Genomic DNA, 16,978 nt, shown 5'->3' with positions numbered 1-16,978 from the left:
GGACGTTGAATTGCTCCATCATGATTTTGTCTCTGTGCCCTTTTCATAGCAAAACGCACCGTTTCAGTTATCTCATATTACTCTTGATTTTTATCTCAAGGGAAAGGGTGGAAAATGGAAGTGGATCGGAAGACCCCAACTTGGCGTGCAAGTGGAACAAATACAATGGCGTGCTCCCACTTGGACTTTGCGGCTGAAACTTTCACTCCCACAATTTATTTGAAGTGGAAAATGATCTTCGCCTGACTTCATCTCCTATCTATCTGGTACGTTTTGCTTTGTTTCACAACACAACTCTTCCCAGAACATTTCCCAATAACCTGTTCAGGCCCATTAAGTTGTACAATTATCACTTTTCAGCCCTTATCCCTTTTAGGTTATTCAACCCAAGCTAAAGTCTCAGCTCAATTTGGGCCACACATTTGCAAGTAGCCACTGCCCATGTCATATGCATTCCGTACGATGCCACTACAAAACTCTTTTTATTTAATCTTAATGCCACTACAAAACTCTTTATCTAATCTTCATGCCACTACAATAATTATAGAGCTTCCTCATGCTTGTGTGAAATTCAAAATCATGCATCATGCAATCTGATAAAAGGATCTGCTAAAAATTACAGCAAGCTTCACTGCAGTTCATGGTACAAATCAACAGCATGAAATTCCACTCTTGCTATAACTCCAAGTATTTAAACTTCTATGCTGAAATGGGGGACTGAAATAACTACCAAGTAGGTAAGAGATAACTCATTCAACAAAAGCCTGCTAACCTTGGCAAACTAGTCCAAAATTTAGAAAGAGCAGCAAAAGAACTAGAATTGACCAGCTCAGGCTTCAGACATTGGAAGCTCACCGCAATCACTAATGACCACCTTCTTTCCAGGACGGTCGCCCCTGTCAGTTTCCTGTGACTCAATAAGCTTAACAATGTCCATGCCCTCCAAAACTTGCCCAAAGACAACATGCCTCTGATCTAGCCATGGTGTCTGCCATTTGCCAAAAGAAGAGAAAACACATCAGTGTCATCCATTGACCAGTGAAAATTACTCACAAACGCAATGTCAAAAAACTTGTTCAAATCATCCAGTTAAATGACAATCTGAAGGTACTTCCACTATCATAATACAACTTAAGTAGTCAAATTCATGACAGCCACAAAAGAAAATGGTAAGTTTCATTTTTACTTTTTGAAGCTATAGTAAATGGTAGTTAATTGGACAGAAATTCAACCATGGTCCAGTGCTGGTAAAGTCACTTAAAACATGATGACATTCTTAAGAATGTGGACCGGTACACATGACATTTTAATTCATCACCATGCAAGCCATTGTTTCAATTGAAAAACTACTTGTATTCCTATGCAAGGGAGTCTTCCAGAAAGTTTGTTAATTTGGACAATGGAAGAACCTTAACATACATGATGAGATCAAGTTTGACACCAATTATTCAACAGGCAAAGGAGACAATGTCCACGTCCTCAAAACTTGCCCAAAGACAATGTTGTCCAATACAGTAAGAAAGATGACCAGTCAAAGAGATCAAAAGAATCAATGAATTATCTTTTTTCTTCTCTTTCTTCACTAGGCTGAAACAGGAAGCATTTTCAGCCTATTTTCAACAAAAAATTCGTCTAAGCAGAAAATAAAAATGCTACAGTACCACAAATAAACCATTAAATGTGAGATATAAGTATCTCCAAAACATTAACTGTAACTTTTCCTTCTACAAGCAAAGGCATTAACATACCTTGACAGTGCAAATGAAAAATTGGCTGCCATTAGTGTTGGGACCTGCATTTGCCATACTAACTACTCCTGGTCCAATATGCGACACTGCAAGACATTTTACATTTCAGAACCACACATGCTAATATAATGGTAGATAAATGATAAAACTAGTTTAACAACAAAACAAAATTGACCATAACAAGAAATATTGAAGCACCCATCAGTATTCCCCTCTGAATTTATATATACTTGTTTAATCAACAAGAGGTGAATGGCATAATTTTTCAATCAACTAGAAAAATTACAATTAAACATTGTCCTTATCAATTAGCTTCTCATCCATGCCCCACCCACTCAAAAGGCAAATATATAGGCTCTCTTGAGATGCAACAGCTACAGCCTACAGGAATAACTTACATTTGAAGTTCTCATCTTTGAATGTACGGCCGTATATACTTTTACCTCCAGTTCCCTACAAAAAGAGGTTAAGTAAATAAAATTTAGTCGAACAATATGCCAAATCAAGCATATCTGACAACTATTTAATCTAATAAAGTGACTGAACTGAAGGCAAAAAAATAGAAGTTGTGCAGGTTTAAAACATGCTTAGAGTTGATAAACCATAAACATATCTGTAGGCATATAGATCAATTATATTGCCACTCATAGGATGGGGAAATTGATAAGGCTTTGAGGACCCGGAAACAGCTGGACAGAAAGAAAAAGCTCCAGGTCCTAACAAATCTATTGAGAACATCAAAAGATGAGCTTAAAACACAACAACAGATGTTTTCAATAGTTATTTAACACAACAACATTTCTTTCTGTTCTTTCTGTTTTGGCCCTACAGAGTCAACTTGAAGCAAAGCTAACAGATCCTGCTCGTGCTGCTATATTTAGCTTGTCATACACTTCACACCAGATAAGAGATCTATTCAAGCTGAGATCTGTCCAGATACCAAGTAAATCTGGTAGTAGCTTTCAATGAGAGTGTAATACAAAGGGGAGCAACAACAGCTGTCCTTTTTAAAGGTTTCTACATTCATAACTAACTCTTGCCGCCTTTTCATTGCAGATAATTCAAAATTTGCAAAAGGAAGAGAACAAAGGCAGCATGTCTCTTACACTGCTAAAAAAAATAAAATAAAATAAATCTTGCTATGAAGCCATTAATAGCTCCATGTGGTAACCTAGCCAGAGAAGCATGTGCTTCTCAATTCAATTAATTAGTTCATAAATAAATTCTTAAAGAAGCAAATAGCTGCAATAGTTACACTAAACAATGAACAAGACACTGAAGTATCTAAATGTGTGTGAAAGCTCATACATTGCCTTTATCAAAGTCTCCTCCTTGGATCATGAAATCTTTGATAACACGATGGAACGTGGAACCTTTGTAACCAAAGCCCTTCTCTCCTGGTCAGATACAAAATTGATATCAATTATAACAGACTCCAAAACTAGATCAATCAAACAAAAAATGGAAACAAGAACATCATATTAGTGATTGATATTAAAGTGAAAAAGTGAATAAGAAAACCTGTGCATAAAGCACGGAAGTTCTCTGCCGTTTGGGGCACATCATCACCGTACAATCCAATCACGATTCTTCCAGCAAGCTTTCCTACTGGATTCCCAATGCTCACATCGAAATAAACTTTATTGGTAACTTTCGATTGTAAATCAGCTACCTGAAATTAAAACAGAAAGGTACTATCCCATTGGAAACCATACTAGAGCTACCATATCTCAGCGTAAGAAGCAGTTGGCTGCTTCCATTATATGCCATTACTCAACAAGATGTATAAAGTCACCTTCATTTCATACGCATTCAAATTCAAATGAAATTGCTAACCTCAGCACTGGCCCGAACAAGGCTACGCGTACCCATTTTCCTGGTGGGAAAATGAGTGAGAGGGGGAACGGGAGTCAACGGACGGGAGAAGAAGCTGGAGCAGGATGATGAAGCATTTGATAGGAATGAAGAAGATTTTCTGGGTATCTCGATTGCATTACGCGAGGGACTGAGAGCTTTGTTCAGTTGAAGTGGGCCTGAGACCGAGCCTACATTTATCTGCCAAAAACAAAAACAAAAACAAAAACAAAAATGAATAAATCAAAATTTGACCCAGAAGGACAAAGGATTGAATGGAGATGAGAAAGTACCTGGGCTGCGAATGAAGCCGCTGCCGCCATTGATGGAATGGACAAGTGCCTCAGAGTCGGTGTGTTGAGAGATTCAGATAAAAGATTGTTACTACCGATAGATAAGAGCTAAGAAGTGTGGGTTTTTGGTGGGTTTGGTTTTGGTAGCATAAAAAATTCAAGTGAATGTTACGCGAGATGGTGGTGATCTTAAATGACATCTTTGCCCTCCTATACCAAAAAGGTAATTTCATATATAGATATTTATGAGATTTCTTTTATTGCTTATTTCTTTAATTTTTATTGAAAGTCGAATTTTTTTAACAATAAGTAATTTTAGAAAATAAAATTAAAACTTTATTTATTTACGAAAAGTCCCCAACTTACTTTTCTTGGTAGCCTGCTCCGTTACTTTATATACAAAGTAAGCTGCCAATGGCTGTGACAGCGGCGAAGTTATTGAAGCCACTGATTCCAGCTTCGGTCCTCTCTCGATGTTCAAGCCCAGCTTCATTGTTGTTCAATCATAAACCATCATTTAGATCCTCAGCTGCTGCTAAAATGGCGACCACCAGCACCAGTGAAGCTGACATCAAACCAACTCCTTCGAAAGTGAAAATCATTGATTCTCATCTGCACGTGTGGGCATCTCCTGAAGAGGTGCGATATAGTTGTTGCATAATTCTGCCTGTTTGTTTACAGGAACAAAGTGATTTCAGATTGCTGACAAACTGTTGAATTTTGTGAAGGCTGCTGACAAATTTCCTTACTTTCCTGGCCAAGAACCCACCTTGCCCGGACATGTCGATTTCTTGCTGCAGGTCTTATCTCCATTTAATTCCCCCACCCCCACCCCAATCTTCTATGGGTGTTTTCGTTGATTGGAACTGCAATCTGCATGATTGTTTATTGTATATTTCGATTTGGAAGGATGAGTAGATTCTTGTTATAGTATATTGAATACTTGGACTGATTCCTTATCTCCTTTTCAAATTCGTTTATGATCTGTGCAGTGCATGGAAGAAGCCAGTGTGGATGGTGCACTCATTGTGCAGCCCATTAATCACAAGTTTGATCATTCTTTAGTGACAAGGTCTGTTGACATTACATTTTTAGCAAAATGTTCAGTCTTTGTTCTTTTTTCCATGTGTGATGGCTACAAATCCACAGGAGTGAGGAGATTGCATGATGCAGGTGTGTGTCCATAGGGGTGCATCATATAACATGATAGAACTCACATAGGGTCTAGCATCTCAAGTTATCAGTCTTTTGTTGACCTTGTGAGGTGGATAGCTTATTAATCTTACTCATTCTGAAGTTCTTATTCCTCTACATTACACTTGTATTTTTGTTATAGATTAAGAATTGAAGAACAAAGCTCATATGTTGACAAATAAGAAGGTTGTGGTTATGCTTTCCCTCTTGCTGCTTTCGGGATTTATAACTAATTTCCTCATGAGAAGTTGTCTTTAGATCATACTGTCCTGACAGTGCTGGTCAAATGGTGTATGAACATGATTAAGAACTTCAAAGATAAATACAGTTATTATTGTTTACTTTCTACATCTTGGCATTGCCCAATGCCAATATTGTTATTGACAGTGTCCTGAAAAAGTACCCTTCCAAATTTGTTGGTTGTTGCCTTGCAAATCCTGCAGAAGATGTCATAGGGATCAAGCAGCTAGAACAGCTCATCTTGAAGGTTTTTTTATGTTTCTAATTTTATAATTATGTTCGTTATCTCACTATCAATAATTCTTTCAGGGAAATCATTCTGATACATTTTTTTTTTTTGTGATAGGATGGTTTTCGGGCTGTTCGTTTTAATCCGTACTTGTGGCCATCTGGGCAACAGGTAATTTGTTGTTAAAATGGTTAATTTTGGTCGTCATGACTTGATAATTTTTTACTCAATTTTGTTTCATCATGTTGTGTTTCTCGAAACTTTGCTCATTTATAAATTTTTAATAGGAGAAACTAATTTAACTTTCTTGGATTAAGCAACAATATTTGTCATCTTATCACTTACACTGAACTGATAAATGACAACTACTATTTCTGGCCCAAACATTCCTCTTGCAGCCAATTAATTCTTTGAAGAATCAATATATGCAATGACTTAACTGTTAATCTCTAATTTGAAAATTCTCATTCTAGTAGAAGATAAAAAATTCCATATGCATGGATTGAAGAGGGTGATATAAAAAGAAATTTGTGTAGCTCCAATTGAGCCAGTGTTGGTATTTTATAATAATTCATTTAGAATCTCATATTGGTGAGATTCTCATCAACTGATGGATTCTCATTAATTTATGTAGATGACAAATGAAGTTGGGAAGGCAATGTTTTCTAAAGCAGGAGAACTTGGAGTGCCAGTGGGTTTCATGTGTATGAAGGTATACAAATCTTCCTGGACTCCATTTGACCAGAAAGGAAAAAAGAAAAGTCAGTTTACTTTGTAATATTTGTATTTAGCTTGATCACCACCAGGTCTTGATCTTCTTTATACGGAGCTATAACTTCAAGTACACTTGATTAAATTTATCTTGACCCTCTTGATAAATGCCACTTCAGTTTGATCGGTTGAAGTGTTGTAAAATTTCAGGGTCTTAATCTACACATTTCTGAAATTGAGGAACTTTGCACTGAATTTCCTTCAACAACAGTGTTGCTTGATCATTTGGCTTTCTGCAAACCACCATCGTGAGCTCTCTCATCATTTAACTTTGTTTCAGAAGCCTTGTAATGTTTTCTTGAGCAGCTGTGGCAAAGATAATATGTCCATGTGTCATCTTGCAGAAATGATGAAGAAAGTCTTGCCTTCTCAAATCTCTTAAAGCTATCCAGATTCCCACAGGTAGAGTGCCCTGTATAAATCTGAGTGAGTGTAAAATTGTCAAGAATCTGAGGTGTCAATTGTGATACGGAAACTTTTACAGGTATATGTCAAATTCAGTGCTCTGTTTAGGGTGTCCAGAATGCCATTCCCTTACCAGGATCTGTCCTCTCCACTCTCCCAAGTTGTCTCAAGCTTTGGCGCAAACCGAGTCATGTGGGGCAGGTAAATACTTGCCCTTTTGTTTCTTTACACATGCAAAGTGAACTTGCAGATATGAATTTACCCTTTTGTTTCTTTACATATTCAAATAAGTGACCATGCGGATCAAATGGTGATATCATTGAGCATTATTTTTGCAGTGATTTCCCATACGTTGTTCCAGAATGTGGCTATAAAGGTGGAAGAGAGGCAGCATCTCTGATCGCCAATGAAGTACCTTTGTCTCCTTCTGAGTTGGAGTGGATCATGGGTGGAACAATCATGCAACTTTTCCAAGATCAACGGCTTTGATAAAATATAATCCTTGTAAATGCCCTTTTATATCATTGCATAGCAACAAACCGTCCGTCCCTAAGAGGGTAACCAGTTTATTGACCTTTTAGACGGACCGAATACTGCTTCATATTGCAGTTTTTCCAAAATCCTGCGTCTGCACTTTTTCATTTCTCTTGAGCATTGAAATTAAAAATTATTGATTGATCCTCCTGCCTCCACGTAATGGCTCTTACAATTTACAAAAGACCTAAACGATCATTTATGGCCGTCGATGGAGAATCAGTTTGTTAAAGTTGCGTACAATAATTATACAACGCAGCCACAATGCTGAGGTCAATTCTAAACTAACTCAGCCTTCCAAAGAATAACACATTTTCTACATAATTCTATGATGTAATGATCTTTCCTCGTAAAGATTGTTAGTCTGTACAAAAGACTACCCTGTCAAAATTCCTACACCGGCGCTTCCCACATTGCGAAGTAAAAAAAGAAAACAGATGAGCAATTACGCTCGTCTGGACCTATACAAGTGGTTGGCTACAAATGGGCAAAACACAAAAATCCGAGAAGTGGGCTAATCATCTAGTCGCTGTATTTCACCCATCATTATCCGATTGCTTGTGACTTTAAAACCAAGGAGAGCAGGATCAATTTGCCTTCCTTTCTTTCCTTTCTTTTTGCCACCCCGGCCACCCTGCATTCCATCTGTTGAGTCTGTCATCCCCACAGTTGTGTGAGTCTCTGGCATGACATTCTTCTTGGTATTGCTCTTCAACATGTCTATGAACAATGGCTCCGACGAATCAGAATCACTGCATGATGAGGTACGCCGGAAGCTTATTTCTTTCTTTCCAGATGCCATGTCCGAAACTTGGCTCACTGAATTACCCCCTGGATCTTGGCTACCTAAAATTTCATGTGTTCCAACATCAGCAAAGATTTGTTGTGGAAACAAAACTACTTTTAGACTCTCAATTGTCTTCTCAACCCAATAACAATTCAACATAAGTTACAATCACAAGGCACCATTAAAAAATTCATAGACAGAATAAAAGTATTAAAGGATCGGCATTCAAAGTCATCACCTCCCTCCTGCCCTGTCCTATCCCTTGGAAAAATGAACGAAAAAGAGAAGTTATAGACATATAAATACCATCAGCAGAACTTGAAGAATGTTTCCCCCTGATAACTGGATTAGAGTTCACATCATGCAATCCTTCTTGAGATGACAAAGTCCGTGAGACAGATGGGCGTCTCAGCAAGACACTGTCTTGAATCCTCCTGGATGCAACTGCTGACCTGTTAAAAGGATCTCAATAAGATAAATACAACATAAACTATAAAAATTAAACTACTGTCACACAACCAAACAGTAATATATAAACATCTAAACTGATGTGACTGAGCATGAACAAGAGCAATAGGGTTGCCAAACAGTGTATTGCCCTTTCAATCATAGTGTAAAATTACACACACAAAGTTTCCCCAACTTCAAATTTGTACATCAATTTCTATCCCAAAATTGACATGGCAGCACATTTGGCATCCATAGGAAAACACCCATGGATAATGTCACATCTTATACCACATCAATTGGGATAGACACTTTGTATCTCAACACTAAAAGCTAGAACAGGGGAACCAATATGGTGAGAAATAACGCAATTATTAAATATTGATGGCAATAGAAGAATAATTCAAAAAAGAGATCTTTTGTGCGAAAACACAATGGTCAATCGGTACTTGTTTTTAAGTCCTGAACCAGAGGCTTGAATGTGATAACTTATGTAGAACCCAAAGAAAAGAAACTTACTGATTCTTCACAAAATCTTCTGCAAATGAATCGTAGAAAGCAGCTTCACTACCTGAGAGGGAAAAAAAAAAAGTCAATGTGACGTGTACAAAATGCAAAACTTCTAAAGAAATGGAGAAATACTTACTGGCAGCTTCTGAAGTATGTCTGCCAAGTGTATCCACCCGATCTAAAGCAGCCAACCCTGCTTGCTTTGCTATGCCATCCTGTACCTCAAAAACCGAACCCTTTGTCATATCTTCACTTTTTGACCCATGCTTCCTCCCCTCCAACTCAGATAACTCTTTGGTCAGGAATGACTGATGGATCATGTTAGATTCTTTATAAACTGACTGAGCACTCTCATTGATGTTTCGAAAGAGCAATTCTGCCTCAGAAAAAACTCCAGATTCAGATCTTAGTCGTAATTTTTCATTGCTTTCAAGACTGCCAGCCTGCTTGTCAGCTACATAAGCCTGCTGTGGTTCAGATGAATTAGAACCATAAGATCCTACAGCAAATGAGCTGTTTGGACCTGCTTCTCGGTCTGAAAGCATACTGAATGGGTGATCGGAAGAGGTTGATCCAGAGTAGACACCAGATGGTGACCTCCTCCCAAGGGATACTCCATTCATATTCATGTCCAATGACTCAGAAGGTTGATGGCCTGATTTTTTATGGAGTAATTCCATCAACAATTGCCTTGACTTCTCATCATGAGATCCATCTGACATCCATAAACTTGGATTTTCAGAAGTCATTTTAACTTCCGGCTCCCTTCTCTGCTGCTCAGCATTAATATGTAACTGCTGAATCCTAGATTCCATCCACTCATTTGCTAGCTGCCCATTGCTCTCAGACCAGTGACAATCTATTGCATCCAAGTGTGAAATATTGGGCTGGTTGGGAACTAAAGGGTGATGATGATTGTGGGGATGGATGCCAGAATTAAAAGAACCCACTTGCCCAGCAGGTTGCATATGGGGGTTCAACACCTGTAAATCCAGACCATGAGGATGCGACATAGCATTAGCAGTATCCAGATTCATCCTCGGCGCGCCAGCAGGCAAAGATATGGACCGCTCAAATGGCAGTGAACCGGGCTCAAAAATCCCTTGTCTGAGTTGCTCTTGCAACGAAAGATTTCGTTCAAGGTTAACCAGCTGCTCCTCGTGAGGCGGCCTCTGTTGCTGCTGGTAAACATCTAGTGGGCTAAATCCTGAGGAGTGAGCACCAGAATGAGTACGAAGCAACTGATCAGATTCATCAACCTGCCAAAGAGGATCAATATGTCTATCTGCCGGCACATTGGCTCGCTGTCTTAATCCCATTGATAATTGTCTTGCCCGCATCTGCTCCTGAAGGAGAATCTGATGCTCCAAAGCTTGCATTTGTCCATGTGGTGAACGTGACATTAGTTCCATTAAATCTCTATGATGCTCTTGTTGTATTGCCTGACCGAACTTCATTTGAATGAGCTGATCCAAAGATGGAACAAAATGTTTTTGAGGATGATGAGACCGTTGTTGCAGCTCATGTAGAAGGTGCTGCTCTAGTAAAGCCTGATCAAGAGCATTATTTGCCCTGATAGGATCAATATGCGACTGTCCAAGGCCAGGATCAGGCATTTGATTATGCAGCAACTGCTCGAGAAGTACCTGTCGAGCTTGAGATTGCTGTCGCTCCAACAAAAGCTTTTGTTGATGCAACTGCTGCTGCTGCTGCATTTGATGATGCTGAAGCTGAAGTTGCTGCTGCTGCTGCTGCTGCTGTTGCTGTTGCAGATGAAGTGTCAGAAGATGTTCCAAATCTGCTGCTGGATGGTTTGCCAACTGTTGTTGATGAATCACATTCTGATTTGGCACTTGTTCTAGAACTGATTCATTCAAATGTGCATGAGAAGAAAACATATTCCGCTGTTGGAGCTGCTGTTGCTGCAATTGTTTTGACAAAAGCTGCTCTGCTAGATCGAAATTGTTGGATTCCTGTTCCACATGTCGCATATGGTGAGCAGCCATGGGATCTTGATACACATTAGGGTCAGCAAGTGTATTTTTCCTGTAAATATCTGACCATGTGTCAGCAGCAAGTGCTGGATCAGCCATAGCACTGAACGGGGTAGCTCTTCCAGCGCTGGAAGGCACACTGGTAGGCCTTGTTTGAGTTGCTTCAAGCTCAGACCACAACAAGCCGATAGGGTGCATCCTATTATCGTTCTGATTTTGCATGCCAGATTCTGTCAAATCCATTGGTTGAGAGGGCTGGACAACAGGCTCGTGAAAGCTCCCGGAAGATTTTACAATGGGATAGCCAGCATTTCCAGGTCTTCCAGGAAACAAAATTTCTACACAAGCACAATAAAAAATTAGTATAAAATCTGGGAAAAAGAACAACTCAAAACTGTTAATTAAAATATCAACCTTCATCTTGCGCTAAAAGATCTTGAATGCTTTGCCCCTCAGAACGAGGCAGCTGCAAAGGAGCTTCAGGCTCTGACAACCTTGTCTGAATATTCTGAGCTGAGATGCCATTAAATTCGGAAAATGGCTGGGACATGCCATTATTAACAGCTGAAGCAGTAGGTAAACTAGCCTCCATACTTCCTCCAAAAGCACCAAACTCCAGCTCAGAATTTGGATCACTAGTACTGACATTCATGTCCTTAGCTTTAAGATGTGGCATCACCTCAACCAAATCTTGGAATGGAGTTCCTTCAGGAGCATCTGCCAGGCGGACTGGCAAGTCAATCCCAAAAAAGCCTTGCTCAAACCATGAAATGATATCAGCACCAAGAAATGGTCCCTGAGTTGCCCCTTGAGGATCGATGTAGTACAGAACTAGTTGTTCAGGTGGGGTAGCCCTTTCTAATTCTTTCATAGTTACATTGCTCCCCAACTGCGGTGCATCAGTACCTTGTTTTTGCTCAGAAGAGGCTGTAACCAACAGAGAGCTTGATTCATCATGAAGCTTGGGCCTGATGTCAAATGAAGCAGCAGAATCAGTGTTTTCAAACTGATGATATTTATTAAAAGCAGAATCCAGCATTTGCCAATCCTCCCCAATATTATGACTAGAAGCATCAAAATCTTTGGCAGTTCTGACACCATTGCTTTTTGCAAGAGTTAAGGCTTTTCCATTCGAGTCCAATCCAAGGTTCTTTGTTGTAATTTTATGTTCTTCATGAATAGGCTCTGTTCCTGAGAAAAAAGAAGAACATTCAATTTCTTTCAGACATAAAACAGGTGCAAGCAACTGTATACCCAATTTGATAGTGGTAACTCTATGTTCGAACACCATACAAAATGATTTATTATTACTCACCCTGACATGCATCAAAGTTTCCAGCTTCTTGGAAGGTGTCTACAATTTCATCGGGGAGAACCTTCTGTTTTATCTCAGTGGATTCCAAGCCTTCAGAACCTACACAATGCATACATTGGCAGACTGAGGGAATTGGATAGCAAAAGAACACAAAAATCAGGGAATAATTACTGAGAATATTTCAATACCTGAGACATAATCAGTTGATCTTCCCTGTCTAAATGAATTGTATACCACCCCGCTACTGGTAATCTTTCCCTGCCATACATCACTAAGGACAACCTGTTTGCATCCAATGAACCCAATTTCAGGCAGAAAATGACATAATCAATTAAAGGGCAAAAGAAAAAAATATCTTTGCCAATCAACAAAGGGCATTTTAGACAAGTGATGCTCAGGTTTTACCTCCTCTTCAGGATCAGGAGTAACAAAAGCCATTGGTTTAATAACATGTGCATGGGTTAAAGGGGACAACTCCTCCATCCCATCAGGCATAGTAGTAAAAGAGGGATCATTTTTCTGCCTACGATAGATGTCAAGAAGCTTTGCCCTTGGATAGCAAAAAGTATCAGCTGAGAGGGTAGGTTTCCCAGGGATGCTTTCACTTTGCAAAGCACCAATGGGACCTGCAGATGTCCCCCTCCCAATAACATTGGACCTTCCTCGTCCCATGGTAAATCCCAAATTTGAACTCTCTACCCGCCCTCTCTCAATTCCAAATCCAGGCGCAGCACGGTAGGAAGTCGAACCACCAGAATGAACCTCCATTCTGTGGCGTGGTCTCCATTTATCACGAGTATCTGGATCACGCTCAGAAGCTGACCGGTTGCTACTTACAAAAGACTGACTGTCAGTGTGAGCATCGTCCTTGTCCTTCTCGACATCTATCCTCTTCTCATTTCGGGATTCCTTCTCTTTGTCTTCAGGACCCCACCTAGAAGACCACTTGCTATCACGGCGTGGGTTATCATGCCACCGATCAGAAGAAGGTAAAGTTCTGCTGTCAATTGAGTCTCTTGCTAGAACATTGTCAACACGACGATCTGTTTTCCTGCGATCTCGTCTACCACCAAGCAAGCCAGTTTCTCTTTCCTCTTCGCGCCAGCGGCGGCTAATTTCACCATCAGCAGCACTCCTCCTCCAATCTTTTTTTTCCTCAGAACCTTCGACACGCCAACTCTCCTTCTGGTTGGGATCACTGGAGCTTCCAAGAGAAACAGAAGTGGGACCACGCACATCCTACCATACATGTAAGAACATTTAGAAAACAGCTCCATCAAAAAGTAGCGCCTCCTAACAGCAACTGAGATACAAAGTATTCAAACCTATATTTATGGAGCTACAAACTTCCAAACAGATTTCAGTACCATTTCCTAGCCTAGTTCACTCTAGAATTAGTGTTTCAAGCTAATGCTGAGCAAACAAAATACTTAATAACACAGCACACTTTCATTAAGGGTTTGGATGGGGATGATAAACCTCACCAAATACCAACCCTTGCCCCCCATTCTTACTCGAACTAGGGTGAGCATGGGTCTGCCAAATGGAACACTATTCTTATATTTCTTCTTGTGAACCGAGATTGAGTATAAAAATAAATCTAAGGGTACTCACACACACCAAAAAAAGATAAAAGACAGAGCACTAAATAGGAAAAGCTTGAGAAGAAAGGGTTTGCAGCTCAGTGGCATATGATAGCCTCTACCATCAGTGTCCCGTGCCATCAAGTAATTCTAACCGCAGAAAATGAGACAAGAGAATTTTAAGAAACAAAAAACATGGTGTCTTAGCCTAACAGCCCATTAAACATTACCAGATCAAAGACAGATAAAGTTTGACAAAGAGAAGGCATCAAGCATTCCTGACCGGTATTTGGCTATAATCATTTACCAATACCATGAAAAGTTTAGAAAACAGGTTTTCCCATGTCTTCATATTCCACAGTTCTCAAGGGAGAAAAATCTGATTAGGAAATAATAGAGAGAATAAGTGGCATTCAATTCTAAACATGCAGTAATTACCTAGAATGGCCTATTACTAATCCTAACTCAGAAAAGTAACTTTCCAGCATAATCCAAGTTAGTCTGTATCAACTAATCAGTGAAATAAAACATGGAGGGGAAAAAGATAAAGAGGCTTACTCCTTGAAATTTCCCCTAGACAAGCCTTACAAATCTCTTGTAAGTTTAAGATATTTCACCTACATTTTGTGGTCTTACACCCTCACCCAACTTCCAAAAACAAAAAGAAAAATAAAATAGAGAGGACCAAAGCTCTCCCTCAGTGGCTATTCTAACAATCCAACTTCCAGTTACCAGAGGATCTAACACCAAAAAGAAAGCGCATGAAAATATCTGAGATACTCAGGCTAAAAAAGGGATCCTATTGTAAGGAATATCACTAGGCATACTGACATATTGAAGCCTCTACATTGCCCACAAATGAGGGACGTAAAAAGAAATTTATTTTTTAGCAGCCTTGAAGCACTTTCAAAAGTGACATGCAACCATAATCTGATTAATTTAGGTGCTGGGAGATCCTAGCTAACACATAAATTAGCGAGCAAGTCCAGAATACAAAAAACGAGTATCACGATCCACAAGATAATAAGATACAATATCTCAAGCATGTGAATGACCAGACGACCTAACACCTATTCATGCAATTTTCCAGCCTACAAACCCTTGTGGCAACAGAGCACATGCACATTTCCCCAACAGCTAAACAAGTGAAATCCACATGATATGATTGAATGAGTTCATTCGATGCGATTACAAAGAAAATGATAGTTGAACAACTGACTTCAGAAACATAAACGGACTTTAATATTAATATGTTTCATCCAGGTTCATTAGATTTTATAGCACCAATATGCCAGCCCTACGAGATGGGATTGATATAGCAGCGAATGCAAAGTGATGGCATGGAAATCCACAACGGAATTCCAACAAATAGTTAGAATTTACCACCTTACTCTCACTTGGTTTGGCATAAAGCCACTGGGGAGATAACGGTATGCTGCTCTCAGATACTAATTGATCTGCAACCATTAACGAATCAACAGTATAACTTAAACGGCACCCCAGGCACAAAAATAGAAAGTATTTAAACAGGTAAGAAATCATTTTTCCACCTTTTGTCACGTCAAGTGACCCCAGATGAACCTTATCCTCATTTCTCCCCGAAGCATCCCCTGCAATAACATTCACCAATTAAACTAAGCACTAGGAGCTAACATTCTACATAAAAAACAAAAAAAAAAACAAAAAGAAAAATCAATTGACTAAAATCTCCTCAAAAATGGATCAGCCATGTCAAAATAAAAACCCTAATTGGCCAACTGGAAATGCTGGGCGAGTTCAGATCAATAAACGAAACCCTCGCATTGACTCTGATTCAATGGAATCAAATAAATTTAAATTAATACCTTTGGGCGTCCACGGATGATCGGACGGTTTAGATGGGAGGAGATCGTCAGGTAGATCGAACTTGCCTTCAGCCATCGGCCGGTGGAGAACTAACGGAGTTAGAGAGAGATTAGATAGGCAGATAAGATCGAAAGAGGGCACAGTAATTACAGTAACAGTAACAACAACAACAACAACAAATACACGAGAGCTGTTTAACGGCGAGCGAGCGAGCGAGCGAGCTAGCGAACAACAAAAGCCAGAACGGCGATAATAAGAAAAAGAGACGTGATTTGATACGGAGTTTTTTTCTTCTTTTTTTTTTTCTTTTCTTTAAAATCGTTTGGGAGTTTCGGCGATCTTCGGCGTTTCGAAACGTACGTGTTTGGGAGAGAGACAGACAAGAGAGGGATAAAGGGGCTCGCTTTGCTTGTGATATGATTGATATGTTTGATGTGAGGAAGAGAAAGGGTAAAGAGGGTTTATTTTTTTGGGTGGTCAGAACAGCTAAACAAATCTACTTCTAATCAAGCTCTTTATTTTATCATAATTGCAGCTTGCTTGCATTGCTTTTTAAATAATTGCACTTGTTTGTTTTGGGTTTGAATTTGATTTAAATATTTACATGTACGCTTATCCATATGAATTATGAAGTGTATTTTGAAATAGTTTTATACATAAAACTTCTAAGTTCTAATAATTGCACTTGAATATATTTTTAATGGAAAGGTAAGCGTGAGGGGGAAACTATTTAAAATAAATAAATAAATAATTTTTTTTACATAAAATAACTTTCAAATTTTCTTTCCAAATAGTTTCAAATATCCTTGTAGAAGAGTTCTTTTTTATTTTTTTCCCCTCCCTAAAATTATTAGGAATTTTTTAAAAAAAAAACATGGTACGGATAAAATGAAGACCCAAAAATTATACAATGTAAGTTCAAATCTCAAGCCTCTTATTTAATAGATTTTTTTTCATTATATTTTAATAACTGAGTCAACTAACATCTACAATATAATAATTTAATTGACCAACACCAACTCGACAATAATAATTAAAAAAAAAAACACATCTTGTATTTCTCATATTCTCTAAAGGTGGAACATTAATCGTCTAATACATAATTAATATAATCTACGTGCGATAATAAAATTGCAATAATTTTTTAATCATAATATAATCTAGATTTCTACATTCATGAATTATTGGAGAAAAAACGTAGTCCGCCCAATTGGGAGGGGAGAAGTGTG

At 38.8% G+C, this 16,978-nt stretch overlaps 3 protein-coding genes across 5 annotated transcripts; 1 reads left to right on the top strand and 2 right to left on the bottom strand.

Moving 5' to 3' along the window:
• Nucleotides 1-569: 569 nt before the first annotated feature.
• On the bottom strand, nt 570-4,056 carry LOC102625552 (photosynthetic NDH subunit of lumenal location 5, chloroplastic). The gene is made up of 7 exons (XM_006484105.4): nt 3,896-4,056; nt 3,585-3,803; nt 3,270-3,420; nt 3,057-3,145; nt 2,147-2,201; nt 1,749-1,834; nt 570-988 (listed from the first exon to the last, which is right to left on the bottom strand). The coding sequence occupies exons 1-7, from the start codon at nt 3,923-3,925 to the stop codon at nt 830-832; spliced, it is 789 nt and encodes a 262-aa protein (XP_006484168.1). The 5' UTR covers nt 3,926-4,056; the 3' UTR covers nt 570-829.
• Nucleotides 4,057-4,073: 17 nt separating this feature from the next.
• LOC102625835 (uncharacterized) lies at nt 4,074-7,354 on the top strand. Its single transcript, XM_006484106.4, has 11 exons — nt 4,074-4,118; nt 4,274-4,534; nt 4,624-4,695; nt 4,888-4,967; nt 5,477-5,576; nt 5,676-5,729; nt 6,193-6,270; nt 6,480-6,577; nt 6,674-6,731; nt 6,814-6,935; nt 7,073-7,354. The coding sequence occupies exons 1-11, from the start codon at nt 4,089-4,091 to the stop codon at nt 7,221-7,223; spliced, it is 1,104 nt and encodes a 367-aa protein (XP_006484169.2). The 5' UTR covers nt 4,074-4,088; the 3' UTR covers nt 7,224-7,354.
• Nucleotides 7,355-7,592: 238 nt separating this feature from the next.
• On the bottom strand, nt 7,593-16,246 carry LOC102626123 (protein ESSENTIAL FOR POTEXVIRUS ACCUMULATION 1-like). 3 transcript variants are annotated; one of them, XM_025100642.2, is made up of 12 exons: nt 15,933-16,245; nt 15,749-15,838; nt 15,455-15,514; nt 15,291-15,361; nt 12,727-13,560; nt 12,510-12,603; nt 12,322-12,420; nt 11,421-12,197; nt 9,149-11,344; nt 9,022-9,073; nt 8,362-8,507; nt 7,593-8,114 (listed from the first exon to the last, which is right to left on the bottom strand). In XM_025100642.2, exons 2-12 carry the CDS (start codon nt 15,822-15,824, stop codon nt 7,783-7,785), a joined length of 4,737 nt encoding a protein of 1,578 aa, XP_024956410.1. In that variant the 5' UTR covers nt 15,825-15,838; nt 15,933-16,245; the 3' UTR covers nt 7,593-7,782. The 3 variants fall into 3 exon arrangements, with proteins under 3 accessions (XP_024956410.1, XP_024956411.1, XP_024956409.1); XM_025100643.2 differs by having other exon boundaries at nt 11,421-12,191; nt 15,749-16,246; XM_025100641.2 differs by having other exon boundaries at nt 15,749-16,245.
• Between the last annotated feature and the right edge of the window lie 732 nt (nt 16,247-16,978).

Source organism: Citrus sinensis, chromosome 4, assembly GCF_022201045.2.
Source record: "Citrus sinensis cultivar Valencia sweet orange chromosome 4, DVS_A1.0, whole genome shotgun sequence".
NCBI lineage: Eukaryota > Viridiplantae > Streptophyta > Magnoliopsida > Sapindales > Rutaceae > Citrus > Citrus sinensis.
Note: the sequence above shows the minus strand (reverse complement) of the source record. Positions and strands in the feature narration are given on the sequence as shown.